The sequence below is a fragment of the Thalassophryne amazonica genome, chromosome 10 (assembly GCF_902500255.1).
Source record: "Thalassophryne amazonica chromosome 10, fThaAma1.1, whole genome shotgun sequence".
Lineage (NCBI taxonomy): Eukaryota > Metazoa > Chordata > Actinopteri > Batrachoidiformes > Batrachoididae > Thalassophryne > Thalassophryne amazonica.
Window position 1 is genome coordinate 64,021,287 of NC_047112.1, and position 18,557 is coordinate 64,039,843.

At 40.4% G+C, this 18,557-nt stretch overlaps 1 protein-coding gene across 1 annotated transcript in view; it reads left to right on the forward strand.

Annotated features, from left to right (window-relative positions):
* The first annotated feature begins 1,224 nt into the window (after window positions 1–1,224).
* The window catches only part of dda1 (DET1 and DDB1 associated 1), a 36,567-nt gene continuing 19,234 nt past the window's right edge, over window positions 1,225–18,557 (forward strand). The window contains exon 1 of the mRNA XM_034180123.1: window positions 1,225–1,566. Within this exon, the coding sequence (XP_034036014.1) occupies window positions 1,558–1,566 (9 nt within the window). The 5' untranslated portion in view covers window positions 1,225–1,557. The remainder of the gene's footprint in view (window positions 1,567–18,557) is intronic.

Sequence of the window (18,557 nt, forward strand, 5' to 3'; positions counted from 1 at the left end):
ATAATCATTCGAGTACATTTGTTTAATGAAGCTGCTGTAAATGAAGAAATTCATCAAAATATCAGCGTAAATTGCAAAGGCGTTTTGCTTCTTTCATCATCCATCCACCTCAAGTTCCAAGCGATGTTTTCTAAGCGAGGCGGAAAGAATTGTACGTGACACCTGATTGGCTGATTACTTGGGTGGTATGAAAAATATTACCCGTCCGCGAAAATGGTGTATTGCTATTTATTCTTTAGTGTTTTATCCAATCATATTGGCATATCATTTAGAGGTATATGATAATGTGTTATACTTTTCAATATAATATGATTGGAGCGTTTTTAGATTTTGACCCCTGTGTAATTCTTCATTGACCCCTACCTGGCTGCCATATTGGATTTTCAAGTGGCCAGCACTTTTTTCTCAAACACTGATTTATGAAGAACATTCATGCCAAATTTGATGCTTGCATCACCAAGTGAACAATTCTGGCCAGAAATCATACTTATCTGCTTCACTAAGAGGGAAAGAGTCCGGTCCAGGAAGAGCAGGAGACTCTCCTAGGTGGGCGGATTGATCCTAATATCGATAATGTTGATACCAACGCTGGTATTGATATTGAATGATCCCCGTGTAAAAAGATTGATACTCAAGCTTTTTTTCTCTCCCGCACGCACTGACTGCTGCACACGCAGATTCATCAAAGTCTACTCTCTGTCTGTAAGAACAGCGCTGCGCTGTGTCACACAACATGGAGGAGCGCACCCTTGTATTGTGGTTTGTCAGCCTTCTACCTCAGGAGATTTTGTTTTAAGTTGTGTTGAGTGATTTTTTTTAAACAAAAATGTTGATTGTGATAATAAAGTCTTTTGTTGTCGCGTACAATGCTTGGCAAAATTCTATCCTAGGTCTTTTGGATCCTTTGGATCTATGAAGCTTAAATATGAAAAAGTATTGATATTGATATCGGTGATACTGGGCCTGTATTTACTTGGTATCAGATCAATACCAAAATTCCCGGTATCGCCCACCTGTAGCTGACAACGTGGGACCAGTCCACTCCGGCTCTGTGTACAGAGCCAGAAAGTAGGTTTGTGTCCAAATATTTATGGACCTGACTATGAAGTCGAAGACTGGTTTGTCAATGTTATAGGGCGGGGCTAAAATGTTACATTTTCTCTTCTCCTTAATGATTGGTCGTGTGACCCAGATATACCAAGTTGGAGTAATAACTCATCCAATGAGCGCCTTTGGGGGTGTGGATAAGGAAGTAGCGTTTATCATCATGCTAGGAGAAGAGTGCTATGAAACTAGCTTTGCTAACTTATGAAGTGACGATTTTCGTTGTTTTTTTACGATTTTTGGCGTTATTTTTCTTTCATGACCACCGACTCTAGAATGGAAAGAACAACTTTCGTGCGAAGGGCGTGACATTCGTTTATAGAAGAAGACGACAGGATCGAGTTGTCTCGGTTAGCTACCGAGTAAATCTAGCGTGGCTAGCCATTACCTCGTCATATTCTACCTGCCGTCACGGTCAGCGTAAAGTCAGCGGTGGAAACCTCTAGTAATATAATGGAGAAGGTATGTACACGTTCAACAAATCGCACAGTATTTATTACTGAAGCTATGCAGAGATCACTGGGACGCTAGCTAATGCCGAGGAACTACTAGCCACACCTGCTTGGCGTTTTCACCACCAAGGCCACACCTGGCATCATTTGGTTCAGACCTGTTTAACGTATGTTCTGTTACTACATTCAGGTGTGAGGATTACGGGCCAATTTAGATGTTAAAATGAGGGAACGACCAGCGTCGAGTCACTGTTAGAACTGAATTTCGAATCATTCTCAGGGACTCATTTGTTTTTCACAAGCATTAGAGTCCCTGATAGTCAGTGTTGTCGTCATATTTAACTGACAGTTTTTTTGGATAATCATCGCAGAAATGTGTGTGAAACAATAAAAAAAAGATTATATGCAGTATATATAATATGTACGACCACACCTACCTTACATGTGCAGATAATTATCCTTCTATTCCCCCCAAGATGATAATCATTTTCATAACCTGTAGGTGTTATCATGGGTTCATAAACATGCATTTCATTTATGACATGGAATTATTTTTGCTGTTACAATAAAATGTCAAGACCAAGCACAGCACAAAAATTTAAAGTAGATGAAATAGTCTGTGGGCCAAATAAAAAAAAAAAAGTCCTTATTTTATTGAGCCATGGCTACGGGTATGGACCCCTATCAACGGAGACCGTTCTAAAGATACGGAGGGTATTCCCCGGTGACGTCATGTCTTACCGACCAATCAGAATGCGCAAATATGTCCATACCCGTGCGCACCTATCATTATTGTATGCGTAGCTTAAAGCCTTTGAAACAATCCCTGTAAGCCTTAACTTTCACAGTCTGCTAATGCTGCTGTATACGAAATTCAGTGGGAGCGGTGTGAGTTTGGTAGTTGGAATTTTTGCCCCCATTTGACCCACGCATGCGCAGATGCGTTGCGCACTTCGCTTATTCTTCTCGGTCCTTACCTTTAGCAGTCCCGCAGAAGATACAGATGTACGTATCCTTAGCCACTTTGTATTTATTGAGTTGGCTGCACCCCCCCCCCCCCCCCCCCCGCAACCTTAGTTTGATGGTACTACATTGTTCCTCGGTCTATTGGGATGACATTTTCACTTGTCATTCGCGCAAACTCGTAAGGCATTATGACAACAGCCGTTTTATAAACAAGGGGTCGGTACAGCAGCAAGAAAAGCTGAAATGCGTAATAAACATGTAACCATTGGAAACAGGTGTCCAGGGAGGTTCAAAAGGTTATACATATAAACAAAACTTATATATTTAGTCAATAAACACCTTGGTTTTCATTATCCATTGCCTAAAACATTGAGATCCTGTCCATTTATTCTAAAAACAACCATTATTTTTGTATTTTTATTTCAAAATTTTCATTTTAAGTTGTGATTTTTAAGTACCCTCTGTATATAACTCAAAACAAACAACACAAGTCTGTTCACTGGTTATTCCTACAATCCCATATGAAATATGAATTCTCTAGCACCAGCAGTACCGCTGTCATAAAAAATACCCCTACCCCCAAAATTGGTGATTTTCCGATATTTTGAAGAAACTATTTTAAAATGTTGTACTGATTCCAGCCAGACCTGGATAGCTATAATAATTTACAAATGTGTCTGTGTCAGGTTTTAGATGTATAAAATACACCCAGATTAGTTGCATTTAATTAATTTATTATTATTAGAATTAATATTATAAATTCAATGCATGAAAATTCAGTAAGGTATATCTTATATATTATATTCCAATTCTAAGGTGGAACTATGCTAGTATACTAAGGAATATCTAAAAAGGAAGAGTAAAATAGAAGAGTAGAGTAGAGTAGTAGCATGTCCATCTCAGATGCTGCCATGGGTGTTTGCATACGACCTAACCAACTATGCCCACTCCCTATCTGTCTACTGGTGCGAAATGACAACCCTGCACCAGACACACCCTGGCAGTAATTTACTGCTCTACGATGGGCAGTTTACTGTACAACGCTGACGCAAGAGTGCATTTGCCCAAGTTCCTGTTGATCAGACCATTGAGGAAACACTCAACCGGGACTCCAAAACAAGTGGTGGGATAATAGGCATCAGCCTAAACTGAGGTGCCACCCAGCGATGGATTATGACAGCCCACGACAGAGCCAGGGTTCTACAGATATGCCGGGAGATGGCTGGCATGTATGACGCCCAGAACCAGCACCACAAGGAGTCCGGTTCCCCTCAACTGAAGAAGGACGAAGAGGACGTCAAGAAAGTTATGGCAACTGTGGAGAGCTGGGCCAACCCATATGAGTCCAAAGACACAACTGAGCCCCTCATCAACATCGCCTCTGGGGTGATGGCAACTGATGACATAAGAGATGACTTGCTCTCTGCTGAGGAGAAAGGGGCTGATGCCTTCACATCCTTTGTGCAGGACAGATTGTGCAGCAGCCAAGTAGACTTCTATGCTCCATTACCAGAGATTGCACTGAAGACATTCTGGAGTCTGGTGAAGGCGAAGAAGATGAAAGTAGCCATCACAGATGTTGTAATCAAGGCTGACGGGCCTGTTTGCAAATATGGTGGTCATTGCACAGCACAGACAATGGACATGAAGGAAGTCCTCAAATATCCATTGGGGCCCCTTTCATGGTCTCTTGCAACTCCTGCAAAGGCAACCAAGGCTTCTTTGCTGTACATATTGGAAGAGTATGCAGAACCGTAAGAAGATGTCCCTGCAACAGCAGTGTGAATCCTTGACGGAATGACTACGCTGCATTGCTGGGAATGCACACATTCACTGGCTCTGATAGTATGAATGCATTCATTGGCAAGGGCAAGAAGCAGGCGTTCAAAATGGTTGTTTACAATGCGGATATGTGCAATGCCATGAAAATGGTTGGATCATCATTTGATGCTGATGATGAAAGACTGGAAGGCTGTGCACAATTTGTTTGTTCACTCTATGGACACAGTGGCAGTGATACAGACCTTGTCCGCTACAAACTTTTCTGCAGCAAGAATGTGCAAACCTGCCATCTTCCACCAACAAAAGATGCCCTCAAGTACCATGTGGAGTGTGCCAATTACTAGGCATGCATCTGGCGGTCATCATTTGATGCTGATGCTACGACACCAAGACCTGATGGTCATGCTTGGGGACCTCAGCAAGGGCACACTATCCATCCACTGGATGGATAAGCCACCTGCACCAAACACACTCCTGCAGTTGATTTCCTGCAATTGCAGTACTGGGCAGTGCGTGAGTGGTCGACTGCAAGAATGCTCTACCATGTACCCATGCATACGGTTGCAGGCAGTGCACAAACATCCATAATACAGACCAAGCAGAATCCAGTGATGATGATTAGAGTGACATGAAATTAGAGTAACATGCAATCTGATATGCATGAAAATGCCTGCTCGAAACATTGTACTGCCGCTGAAGGAAAACCGTTCATTTCCTTTTATCTACAGCTTTTGTTAACAAATTTTGTTCACAGAGCTATGTTTAGCTGGTAAAGTTTATCATATTCATGCAGTTAGTATTATAGTCCAGCCAGCATGGCAGTGTCAAAGTCATTCAGCAATAAAATTGACATGTTTTCCAGAAAATTGCTAATTATCTGATTATCATTAATATGGGGGTGGGGTAAGGAATTGCTTATAACAGCAGTACTACTGATGCTAGAATGTCCATATTCCATGTGGTATAGTAGGAATAACCAGTGAATAGATCTGTCTTGTTTGTTTTGAGGTATATACAGAGGGTACTTAAAAATCACAACTTAAAATGAAAATTTTGAAAAAAAAAAAAAGCAAAAATAATTCTTGTTTTTAAGATGAATGGACAGCACCTTTGTTGTTTTAGGCAATGGATAATAAAAACCAAGGTGCTTCTTTGCTAAATATATGTCTTGTTTATGTGTATAACCTTGGACCTCCCTGGACAACTGTTTCCAATGGTTACATGTTTATTACGCATTTCACCTTTTCTTGCTGCCATACCGACCTCTTGATTATAGAGTGGCTGTTGTCATAATGCCTTGACAGGTTGTGCAAATGACAACAAGGGAAATGTCATCCCAGTCGATCCAGGAACAATGTAGTACCATCATACAAACGTTGCGGGGGGGTGGTTGCAAGCAAAATGTACATTTCTGCATTTGGCCCACGGACTAAAAATGTTTAAATAAACCAGGTCAGGTATGGGAGCATATGCTGGTGCCAGACACCACCACATTCACCACACCGTGGAACTGCCTTGGGTCCTGGATGGTCCATCCCCACCTCTCAAAACTAACCATCTATCTGCTGCAGCTGCAATGATTAATTGTTGATTAATCAACAACTACATAATTAAATGTTTTTATTGTGTTTTGGGTTTTCTTTTTTCATCAAAATTCTTTAATTTCAGCTTCTGAAGCATGAATATTTTCTTTTGTATTTTTAACTAACTGTTATACTTCTATCTGGCAGTGAAATTCATGCCTTTGGGCTGTGGAGAAACAAGACATTTGAATGCATTATCTTGGGCTCTGGATAGCATTGATCAACATTTTTCACTTAGTTTTTTTTTTATTACATGAACCTAACAACTAATCTACTAATTGTGAAAATAATCAGGTAGATTGATTATGAAAATAATTGTTAGCTGCAGCCATATTTGCCTCAGCCAGGTGACGTGAGCATCCCCTTGGTCTTTTCCAGTTGCTTGTGTCCTCAGCACTGAGGTACCTGTGCGCTGGATCATGCCCAGAGCGTGCCATATGGCCACAACATCAGAGGTGATGTTCCCCTCACAGTACAATTGACTTCATAAATAAGAAAAGTATTTTAACAGGACTTTTGACTCACCAGATCGTGGGTTGGGGTGGGGGGAACGATGAAAGGCAGCACAGACCACCTCTGTTTGGGGCTCTTATCACAGCCCCAGCAAGGCTGCAGCACTGATCAGAGCTGTGCTACGATTTTTATTGATCTCAAAATTATTGGATATTTTTCATTGTTTCCCTTGGTGTGTTTAAAAAAAATTGAAATGGAAAAAAAACATCCCAATAAAATTGGTACTTCTTGCTTTGTATTATCGTGATGTTGTCATAGTGTTAGTGGTATGATGCAATCCATATCATAGCGCACTGTTTATGATGGCTATGGCACTAGGGTAACAACCACTCCTAATCCCAACCTTACTTAAACATCATGAGTCAAAATATGATACCCACAGATGTAATGTATGCAGGCAGCAAAACAGCCAAATATTGTCAATACTCAGCTGTGTTAGCCCAAAACTATTTGTTTTTCCACTCAACATTAAACAAAAGAAGACCACTTGGGTCAAAACACACCCATTTTGTCAATTTTTTTCAATTCAATTTCAGTTTAATTTATTTTCATTTATATAGCACCAAATCACAACAGAGTTGCCTCAAGGCGCTTCACACAAGTAAGGTCTAACCTTACTAACCCCCAGAGCAACAGCGGTAAGGGAAAAACTCCCTCTGAGGAAGAAACCTCAAGCAGACCAGACTCAAAGGGGTGACCCTCTGCTTGGGCCATGTTACAGACACAAATTACAGAACAATTCACAAAACAAATATACAAGAAATGCTGTTGGTGCACAGGACAGGAGGGTTTTCAGCACAAACGCCACACCCATCTCTGGATGGAGCTGCACCTTAAACAGAGACAAAAAACAGAATCAGGCATCAGAAAGACAAGAAATACAGTATAATTTGCCAGCATTAAACAACAAGAAAAACAGGATACTAAGGTGATCGCCAGCCAGTAGCCCTAAGCTTCACTAAAAGACCCAGAATTTAGGTAAAGTTCAGGCCGCGGCATGCTCAGTTTCCTAATAAAATGAATTAAAAGAATAAAAAGCGCAGAACTGTACTATACCAGTATGCTAGCCATACGAAAGGGAAAATAAGTGCGTCTTAAGTCTGGACTTGAAAGTGTCCATAGAATCTGACTGTTTTATTGACGTGGGGAGATCATTCCACAGAACAGGGGCACGATAAATGGTAAATGGACTGCATTTATATAGCGCTTTTCCATCTGCATCAGATGCTCAAAGCGCTTTACAATTATGCCTCACATTCACCCTGATGTCAGGGTGCTGCCATACAAGGCGCTCACTACACACCGGGAGCAATAGGGGATTAAAGGCCTTGCCCAAGGGCCCTTAGTGATTTTCCAGTCAGGCGGGGATTTGAACAGAGGATCTTCTGGTCTCAAGCCCAACACCTTAACCACTAGACCATCACCTCCCCTTCCGATAAGAGAAAGCTCTATGACCAGCAGACTTCTTATTCACTCCAGGGGCACAAAGTAGTCCTGCACCCTGAGAACGTAAAGCCCGGACTGGTACTTAAGGTTTAATTAGGTCAGCTAGGTAGGGAAGTGCCAGTCCATGAACAGTTTCAGAGACTAGTAGCAGAACCTTAAAATCTGATCTCACTGGGACAGGAAGCCAATGAAGGGATGCCAAAATGGGTGTAATGTGGTCGAACTTTCTGCTTCGTGTTAAAAGTCTGGCTGCAGCATTTTGAACCAATTGGCGAGCCCTAATGCTGGACTGCAGTAAACCAGAAAAGAGAACATTGCAGTAGTCCAGTCGAGGAGAGATAAACGCATGGATCAGGGTCTCAGCATCAGCCACAGACAGGATGAGACGAATCTTCGCTATATTTCACAGGTGGAAGAAAGCAGTCCTCATAATAGTTCTAATGTGGAGGTCAAAGGACAATGTAGGATCAAAAATTACCCCAAGTTTCCTCACTTTGTCAGTGTGATGTATGCACACGAGCCTAGGCTAAGCGTTAAATGGTCAAATTGATGCCGATGTCTCATTGGACCAAGAACTATCATTTCACTCTTATCAGAATTTAAAAGTAGGAAGTTTGTAGACATCCTACTTCTCACTGATGCAAGGCAATCTTCTAAGGATTTTATGTGAATGAGATTACCAGCAGTTGTTGGTATAACTGAGTATCATCAGCATAGTAGTGAAAGGTAATCCCAAAACGCTGCAATATGTGCTCAAGGGGTGCTATATAAAGGGAGAAAAGCAGGGGGCCTAAGACGGACCCCTGTGGAACCCCAAATTTTATGTCACTAAGGTTAGAGGTAGTGTTACTGTACAAAACACAGTGAGAATGACAGGTCAAGTATGACGTCAACCATGCAAGGGCACTCCCAGTAATCCCAAAGTGATTTTCCAGCCTATCAAGTAGAAGATGATGATTGATGGTATCAAATGCAGCACTGAGTTCTAACAGCACCAGAACCGTAGTGGTGTCTGAATCCATTGCAAGCAGAAGATCATTCACCACTTTAGTGAGAGCCATCTCTGTGGAATGATATTTTCTCAAAGCAGACTGCAGTGGCTCAAAGAGATTATTCTCAGTAAGATAGTCCACAAGTTGCCGTGACACCACTTTTTCCAGAATTTTAGAGCAAAATGATAGATTTGATATCGGCCGATAGTTTTTTCAATACACTAAGGTCAAGATTAGGTTTCTTAAGTAATGGTTTAATCACTAGATTTGAAACATTTAGGAACAGATCCAGAAGTTAAAGAAAGATTAATAATTTCCAGCACAGTTGGCCCAAGAGTGGGCCACAGGTCCTTAAACAGTTTTGTTGGTATAGGATCAAATAAACAGGTTGTGCTTTTTGTTGACATTACGAGTTTAGTCAGCATGCCTAGTGAGATACTATCAAATTCTGTAAATCTAGGTAATACGTCAGTAATGGCGCCCACCTCAATAGCAGGGCGTAGTGGCTGGGTTAGGGCGTGCTGGGATATGTTTAACCTAATGTCTTCAGTTTTCTTCTCAAAGCAATCCAGGAAATCTTGTGCTGTAAAAGGAGAGCGAACTACAGGTGGTTGTCCATGAATAAGTGTTGCCACCGTGTCGAACAAGTTATGCTTGTTTTTGTTGATCAAATCAGAGTAGTAAGTCCGCTTTGTAGCCAGTAATACATGCTTATCGTCTAAGATAGCATCATGTCATGCAAGGTGGAATACTTCTAATTTTGAACAACGCCATTTCCGTTCTAGACCTCTTGCCTTATGCTTGAGGTCACGCAGGTAATCATTGAACCAAGGTGACTGTGTTTTGGGGGAGCGCGGTTTTAACACAGGTGGCACAATCATGTCGAGTATAGTTTTGAGCACTGAGTTTAAACTATCCACAAGATTGTCTACTGATTGGGTATTTGCCATATGTGAGGCTAAGACATCAGGCAGTTTAGATTCAAATTCAGTCTTAGTTGAGGAGTTGATTTATCGCTATAGTGATATATAAGGTTGTTGTTCCACTAAACACGGCAGCAAAACTGTAAACTTAATAAGTGAGTGATCAGAGACCACTGATGTAAGAGGCATGATGTCAATATTCGTGACAGCAGTACCACGTGCGAGAACCAAATCCAGGGTATTTCCACTAATGTGCGTCGAGTCCCGAATGCATTGCCGAAATTCTAATGCATCCACAATTTCCATAAATATTTGCAGAGGGGATCAGAACTTATTTATATGAACGTTAAAGTCACCAATAATCAGAATGTTATCTGCACTAGTTGACAAGTTAGAGATGAATGCACCAAATTCACCTAAGAATTCAGAATATGGGCGAGGGTGCCTATATACAGTGACAAAGTAATACGGTTGATTTTTATTCTTCTGACCTTGGCAATGTGTAATATCCTGAGCAGAGCGGAGAATCAGATGCTCAAACGAGTTATATTTGTGGTCCCCAACAGCTAATAAGTTAAACCTAGATTTATAAATAAGAGCAACACCCCCGCCTTGCTTCACATTACGAGGGACGTGACTAAATATATATGCTGGTGGGCAGGCCTCATTTAAGGGGAGGACAGTTGTAGGTTTAAACCAGGTTTCACATAACCCAGTCATATCTAAATGATGATCAATAATTAGATCATTAATCAACAATGACTTTGAGGATACCGATCTTATGTTAATGAGACCCAGACTAATGACCTCAGTGGGGTTGACAGTTGAACTGTTTGGATTGCCTAGAACGGGGGGGCCAAGTTCGGTCCTCGAGAGCCACATTCCTGACACTCTTAGTTGTCTCCCTGCTCCAACACACCTGAATCCAATGAAAGACTCGTTAGCAGACTTTTAATGAGCCTTTCATTGGAGTTCTGTGTTTCTCTGCCTAAACACAAATACGGCAGCCTTATCAGCTACCTAAGGTCAAAATGCCCTGCCTGTTTTCCTCCAGAAAGATTTAAACCGCCCTGGTGACGCACATAGCTCCCTCATCTGCCCTCCCCCACAGTCTGTGGTTGTCGACAAGGCCACTTCGGACTCAACGCGTATAAGGACAGAGACTGATATGAACCCACCTCCACACATGGGCGCACCACCCCCACCCCAAACTCGGCTGCGCAGCATGGCTGCTGCGCTGTGGCTACCCACACTCACATTGCCTCAATTCGGATGACAGACTGTTTCAAAGTTTAGCGTATATTAACAATCAAATGTATATGTGCGGTTGTTTTAATTCTGATGTGTGCCATTATTACGTTTATTTAACTAGTAATAATTGTGGATTAATTGCTGTATTTTTGTCTGAGGTAATTTCAAATTTTGGGAAAGACGGCTGATTAAAACAGTGGCCGTCTTATTCAAAGCCGTTTAAAATGCGCAGTTTACAGACGGAGCTGTTGGGGTGGGTGGGGGTGTGTGCGCGCGCAGAGTCAGCTGGCTGCGGACTGCGAACGAGGGAACCATCAGTGCACTTGAGACAGCGAGCGCAGAGCAGAGAGAGAGGATTTAACCCGAGAGAACATGTAAAAAGAAAAAAAAACACACACAACAAAACCAAACCGTGGAGCTGCCTTTACTTTTCTTTCCACTTTCTCTATCCACGCGGTTCTGATGGCACCGTCCTGTTCACACCATGTGCGCGTCATATACTGAATTTATGAGCTCATGAGATGAAATAAACGGTCAAATATCCTTAAAACATCCTTAAAAAATGAGAATATATAAATGAACTGAGCAAAAATTATGCATACACGAGTTAAAAATAAAACGCTGCTGTGGAGAAGCTGATGTTCAGAGGCACAGATCACAAAATGCAGGTGAGAACTCTGAACTTTAACAGCTGATATTTTACAAAGGTATGTACAGTAGTGTTCAGAATAATACTAGTGCTATGTAACTAAAAAGATTAATCCAGGTTTTGAGTATATTTCTTATTGTTACATGGGAAACAAGGTACCAGTAGATTCAGTAGATTCTCACAAGACCAAGCATTCATGATATGCACACTCGTAAGGCCATGAAATTGGGCTATTAGTAAAAAAAAAGTAGAAAAGGGGGTCTTCACAATAATAGTAGTATCTGCTGTTGACGATACAAACTCAAAACTGATATAACCCCTGGCAAAAATTATGGAATCACCGGCCTCGGAGGATGTTCATTCAGTTGTTTAATTTTGTAGAAAAAAAAGCAGATCACAGACATGACGCAAAACAAAAGTCATTTCAAATGGCAACTTTCTGGCTTTACGAAACACTGTAAGAAATCAAGAAAAAAGATTGTGGCAGTCAGTAATGGTTACTTTTTTAGACCAAGCAGAGGAAAAAAAATATGGAATCACTCAAATCTGAGGAAAAATTATGGAATCACCCTGTAAATTTTCATCCCCCAAATTAACACCTGCATCAAATCAGATCTGCTCATTGACATTTACCCTATGCCATGACATTGACCCTATGCCATGACATTGACCCTATGTGTCTTTTTGTAAGGAATGTTTTTGCAGTTTTTGCTCTATGGCAAGATGCATTATCATCTTGAAAAATGATTTCATCATCCCCAAACATAAATATAAACTTGTGCATTTATTGATGATGTAATGACAGCCATCTCCCCAGTGCCTTTACCTGACATGCAGCCCCATATCATCAATGACTGTGGAAATTTACATGTTCTCTTCAGGCAGTCATCTTTATAAATCTCATTGGAAAGGCACCAAACAAAAGTTCCAGCATCATCACCTTGCCCAATGCAGATTTGAGATTCATCACTGAATATGACTTTCATCCAGTCATCCACAGTCCACGATTGCTTTTCCTTAGCCCATTGTAACCTTGTTTTTTTCTGTTTAGGTGTTAATGATGCCTTTCATTTAGCTTTTCTGTATATAAATCCCATTTCCTTTAGGCGGTTTCTTACAGTTCGGTCACAGACGTTGACTCCAGTTTCCTCCCATTTGTTCCTCATTTGTTTTGTTGTGCATTTTCGATTTTTGAGACATATTGCTTTAAGTTTTCTGTCTTGACGCTTTGATGTCTTCCTTGGTCTACCAGTATGTTTGCCTTTAACAACCTTCCCACGTTGTTTGTATTTGGTCCAGAGTTTAGACACAGCTGACTGTGAACAACCAACATCTTTTGCAACATTGCGTGATGATTTACCGTCTTTTAAGAGTTTGATAATCCTCTCCTTTATTTCAATTGACATCTCTCGTCATGAACCATGATTCATGTCAATCCACTTGGTGCAACAGCTCTCCAAGGTGTGATCACTACTTTTTAGATGCAGACTAACGAGCAGATCTGATTTGAGCAGTTGTTAGTTTGGGGGTGAAAATTTACAGGGTGATTCCATAATTTATTCCTCAGAATTGAGTGAGTCCATATTTTTTTCCCTCTGCTTGGTCTAAAAAAGTAACCGTTACTGACTGCCACAATTTTTTTTTCCTGATTTCTTATAGTGTTTCTTAAAGTCAGAAAGTTGCCATTTGAAATGATTTTAGTTTTGTGTCATGTCTGTGATCTGCTTTTTTTTCTATAAAATTAAACAACTGAACGAACATCCTCCGAGGCCAGTGATTCCATAATTTTTGCCAGGGGTTGTATGTTCAAACTGCTTTTTTTTATCAATCCTGTGAATCACTAAACTAGTATTTTAGTTGTATAACCACAGTTTTTCATGATTTCTTTACATCTGCGAGGCATTAATTTGTTGGTTTGGAACCAAGATTTTGTTTACTAGCGTGCTTGGGGTCATTGTCTTGTTGAAACACCCATTTCAAGGGCATGTCCTCTTCAGCATAAGGCAACATGACCTCTTCAAACTGATCCATAATACCTGGTATGCGATATATAGGCCCAACACCATAGTAGGAGAAACATGCCCATATTATGATGCTTGCACCACCATTCTTCACTGTCTTCAATGTGAACTGTGGCTTGAATTCAGAGTTTGGGGGTCATCTCACAAACTGTCTGCGGCCCTTGAACCCAAAAAGAACAATTTTACTCTCATCAGTCCACAAAATATTCCTCCATTTCTTTTTAGGCCAGTTGATGTGTTCTTTGGCAAATTGTAACCACTTCTGCGCACGTCTTTTATTAACAGAGGGACTTTGCGGGGGCTTCTTGCAAATAAATTAGCTTCACACAGGCGTCTTCTAACTGTCACAGCACTTACAGGTAACTAGGGATGTCCCGATCAGGGTTTTTTGGCCCCGATCCGATTCCGAGTCATCTAATTTTGAGTATCTGCCTATACCGAGTTCCGATCCGATACTTTAAAAACCTGAATGAACAATGAACAAATGCTAAATATATAATAATTTCATTTTAATCACCTTATTTTATTATTTATCACTTAAACAGTGCACTTCTCCTTGAGGTAGCTTGAGCAATCAAGTAATAATCTGCCAGACTTAAAAAATGTACAAAGGTTCCTTATGTTAAACAAGAAATTATCTAATCTGAAATAAGAGGTGGTTTTAATTTATAGATGAAAGGTTTTTAAAGAACCATTTATTGATTTAGCTATTTTAATTACAAGTGTTCTAAACTTTTTTAAACAGTAATCAGAAATTTTGAAGTAACAAACAACAACAAAAAATATTCCCAAGGATTTTTCTACAGACACGTGGTTTCTGCACTGATCTGTGGTTCAAATCCCCACCTGACTGGAAAATCACTAAGGGCCCTTGGGCAAGGTCTTTAATCCCCTATTGCTCCCGGTGTGTAGTGAGCACCTTGTATGGCAGCACCCTGACATCGGGATGAATGTGAGGCATAATTGTAAAGCCCTTTGAGCATCTGATGCAGATGGAAAAGCGCTTTATAAATGCAGTCCATTTACCATTTGTACAGATCAGTGGTTTCTGCCACTAGTCTTCCGTGTTTTGGCCCGACACGTCGTTCCTGTTGGACAGCGCGAAGCTAGGTCACAGCTCAGAGCGTCGAAAGTTCAAAAGTCAATTTGAAAAGTAAAAGTAAAAAAAAAAAACTTACATTTGCATCCTGACAGTCCTCAGTGTGCCCCTCTGATGCTTTATCAGTGTTCAACAAGTTCAGAGCACAGCAGCAGTGAATGTGAATGAAGATGGAAGCTCTTTAAGACGTGCTCCTAAATGTAATGTGTGTACGTTGCTCATGCACACACCATCTCTCGCTCCGTTTTGCAGACAAACGATCACAGGACAAGTTGTTTTTTTTTTCATTTTGTTAATCAGATGACAGATCGTCGTCCTGAGGACTTGGTCAGCACCGCGTCCTGCTGCACACAGAGGGATGACTGAGCAAGAGTTTCGGTGGGGAAGTGTCCATCATCCTCTTGTCATTCCATCGAGGCGTTAGGCTGAGCGCGTAAACACACAAACAGCAGTTCTGCGAAAGAAACTTTGCGCGCATAACTCCCCCCCACCTCTGTCTGGTTGAACTTATGTTTTGTTTTGTTTTTTAATTGAACAAAATAAAAAAGGCTGGGTTGAACTTTGACCGCGGCAGCCTGCCGACAAGCGCAATGCACGCTCCCGTCAGAAACGTCACATCAAAAGCCGACCTAAAGCGACGCCTCTGATGCCTCTAAAAAGCAACGCGTGTCACGCCTCTGACGCTTCCGATGCGTGAAAGGCCCTTTAATCTGCAATAATGAGCCTGAAATAGCACTGATCAAAATAATGAGGATAAAATCTATATCGAATTCCTGATCGGGATGCAATGTCCGATTTCGATCAAGTCTGAAACCACGTGATCGGGCCCGATTTCCGATCACGTGATCGGATCGGGACATCCCTACAGGTAACTCCAGACTGTCTTTGATCATCCTGATCAGTGGGTGAGCCTTTGCCATTCTGGTTATTCTTCTGTCCATTTTGATGGTTGTTTTCCGTTTTCTTCCACACGTCTGTTTTTTTTTTTTTTTTTTGTCCATTTTAAAGCATTGGAGATCATTGTAGATGAACAGCCTATAATTTTTTGCATCTGCGTATATGTTTTCCCCTCTCCAATCAACTTTTTATTCACGTCCCATTTTCCTCAGGCTTTCAAAGTCGTTGCCCTTGGGTGTGAAATGAAGCCAAACTTTGGAGTGTTTCGCCTTCGGCATTTTTATTGATCCTCTCGCTATCAGTTCTTATCAACTAATGCGGCGCTGACGTCATGCAGGTTGACGCCGGAACACCGTGGTCGGTTGCCCCCTTTTGGCTCATGAAAAAAAAAAAAAACGTCAGGCACCGAAATTTTCATTCTTATTCGGTCTTGTTACTACCATTTACGTCAGAACCGGTGCTCTATTGGCACAGCGTTTCGGTACCCAACCCTAGTTTGGTGTTTGCATTTGCTCCACAAAGTTTTAAAACACAATAAAATGTTCACACTTTTCTTTATAGCAGTTCTGTAACTTTAGAAATGCAACAGAAACAACCACAAATCAGAAAAAGTTAGGACTATATGTAAAATGAAGATGAAAATAAAAATGTTGCACTATTCCCAGTTTCTCCTCACAGAAGCCAAACATTCTTCCAGAGTTGTCTTGGTGGCTTCCCTCACTTGTCTCCTTCCAGCATGCACATTTAGTTTTTGAGAACTGCCTACCTGACACAGATTTACTATAAAGTACTACACTGTTTGTATTTCTGAATGATTGCTGTAAATGAAGTCTAAGAAATAGTCACTGATTTGGAAATGTTCATGTTTTCATCCCCTGACGTTTCTCGGAAAATGCTGCAGGCCTTAATTTAGGAAATTACGTATGATCTGACTAGTCGACTAATCACATAAATCATTGCTGACTAGTCAACTATCAGAATAGTCGTTTATGGCAGCCCTAGTTTGTAGCGTTAGCTGCTATCTAATTTTCTAATTTTCTGGCGTTTGATACAACCAAGCACTGCATGAAATAACACCATACATATATTAACGTTACATAAACTTGGCATTACGGTGGTACTACTTGTTGGGTAGTATTTTAACTTGATACAAGGAGGTATTGATAGGCTTTGGTGCTTTTATAGTTCCTCATAGCCAAACTGTCCACGCCGAGTGACAACAAAAAGTAGTTAAAAATATCATCATACATAATCAAGGGCCACTTTTTCATGTCATCTTCCCACTCTGTTATGACCCTTGGGTGAGCCAGAGTCGATCCCTTTGAGCTTTTCAAAAAGGTTTTTGTTTTTATGAATGTAATATCTTCCATTGTTCTGTACTAAAAACACAGCTCACCAGAAGTCTTAAGCCAAAACGGAAATGCCTCTGTTGTAAAAGTGAGCGGGGCTGAATAAGGTGAATAGACTTAAGTGAACTCTGTCTGCTTATGACAGTGATGTCTGGTTTTTAATTGTCTTGACTGTTTGCATTTATGAATGGACATCCTCTGTATCTGATGTGACTGTTCTCACTACAGATCAGATACTAACCAGATTTGCATAGCAGCACTGGTCATTCAGCCTGAGTAGCAACAATAATGCTATTCAGCTCAGTCAGGCAGAAGGGACCAAACTATACATATAATAATGTTAAAAATCATTGGTGGCAAAACTGTTGTTTTTATTACTTTGAAAATAATTTGTCATTTCTGGGAAAAAGAATTTCAAATCAGTGGAAACATATGATGTTTGGGAAAAACATCATATGTTCATTTGTTCAAAATGATCAGAAAGTGTTGCTGCAACACATCATTGTCTACTTTGCTTGCTGTGTGAAAAAAAAACTCAGACCCCTGCCTCCTTGTTAGCTGTATGAGAGTTGTGGTCGGTGTTGCCAAATGAAAAGGATTTGCAGGACAGATGAGCCATTTGAAAATAGGCCACCTTGTCTTTCCAATACCAGAGAAAATCTTAAACTTCAGAGAGATCCTTTTGTTTATTGTTGTGACATTTTTTTTTGTTTTTGTTGGGAGGCTTTGATAAGCCTCTTTGGCTTCTACCTCTCCCCTGCACAGTATCCTCATATTGTATTTTTTTTTCTTTTTTATTCTTACTTTGTGTATGTATATGTGTATGTATGTGTGTACGTATGTTTATATATGTGTGTGTGTGTGTGTGTATATGTATATATATGTATGTGTGTACGTATGTTTATGTGTGTGTGTGTGTATATGTATATATACGTATGTGTGTACGTATGTTTATGTGTGTGTGTGTGTATATGTATATATATGTATGTGTGTACGTATGTTTATGTGTGTGTGTGTGTATATGTATATATATGTATGTGTGTACGTATGTTTATGTGTGTGTGTGTGTATATGTATATATATGTATGTGTGTACGTATGTTTATGTGTGTGTGTGTGTATATGTATATATATGTATGTGTGTACGTATGTTTATGTGTGTGTGTGTGTATATGTATATATATGTATGTGTGTACGTATGTTTATGTGTGTGTGTGTGTATATGTATATATGTATGTGTGTACGTATGTTTATGTGTGTGTGTGTGTGTATATGTATATATATGTATGTGTGTACGTATGTTTATGTGTGTGTGTGTGTGTGTGTATATGTATATATATGTATGTGTGTACGTATGTTTATGTGTGTGTGTGTGTGTATATGTATATATATGTATGTGTGTACGTATGTTTATGTGTGTGTGTGTGTGTGTATATGTATATATATGTATGTGTGTACGTATGTTTATGTGTGTGTGTGTGTGTGTATATGTATATATATGTATGTGTGTACGTATGTTTATGTGTGTGTG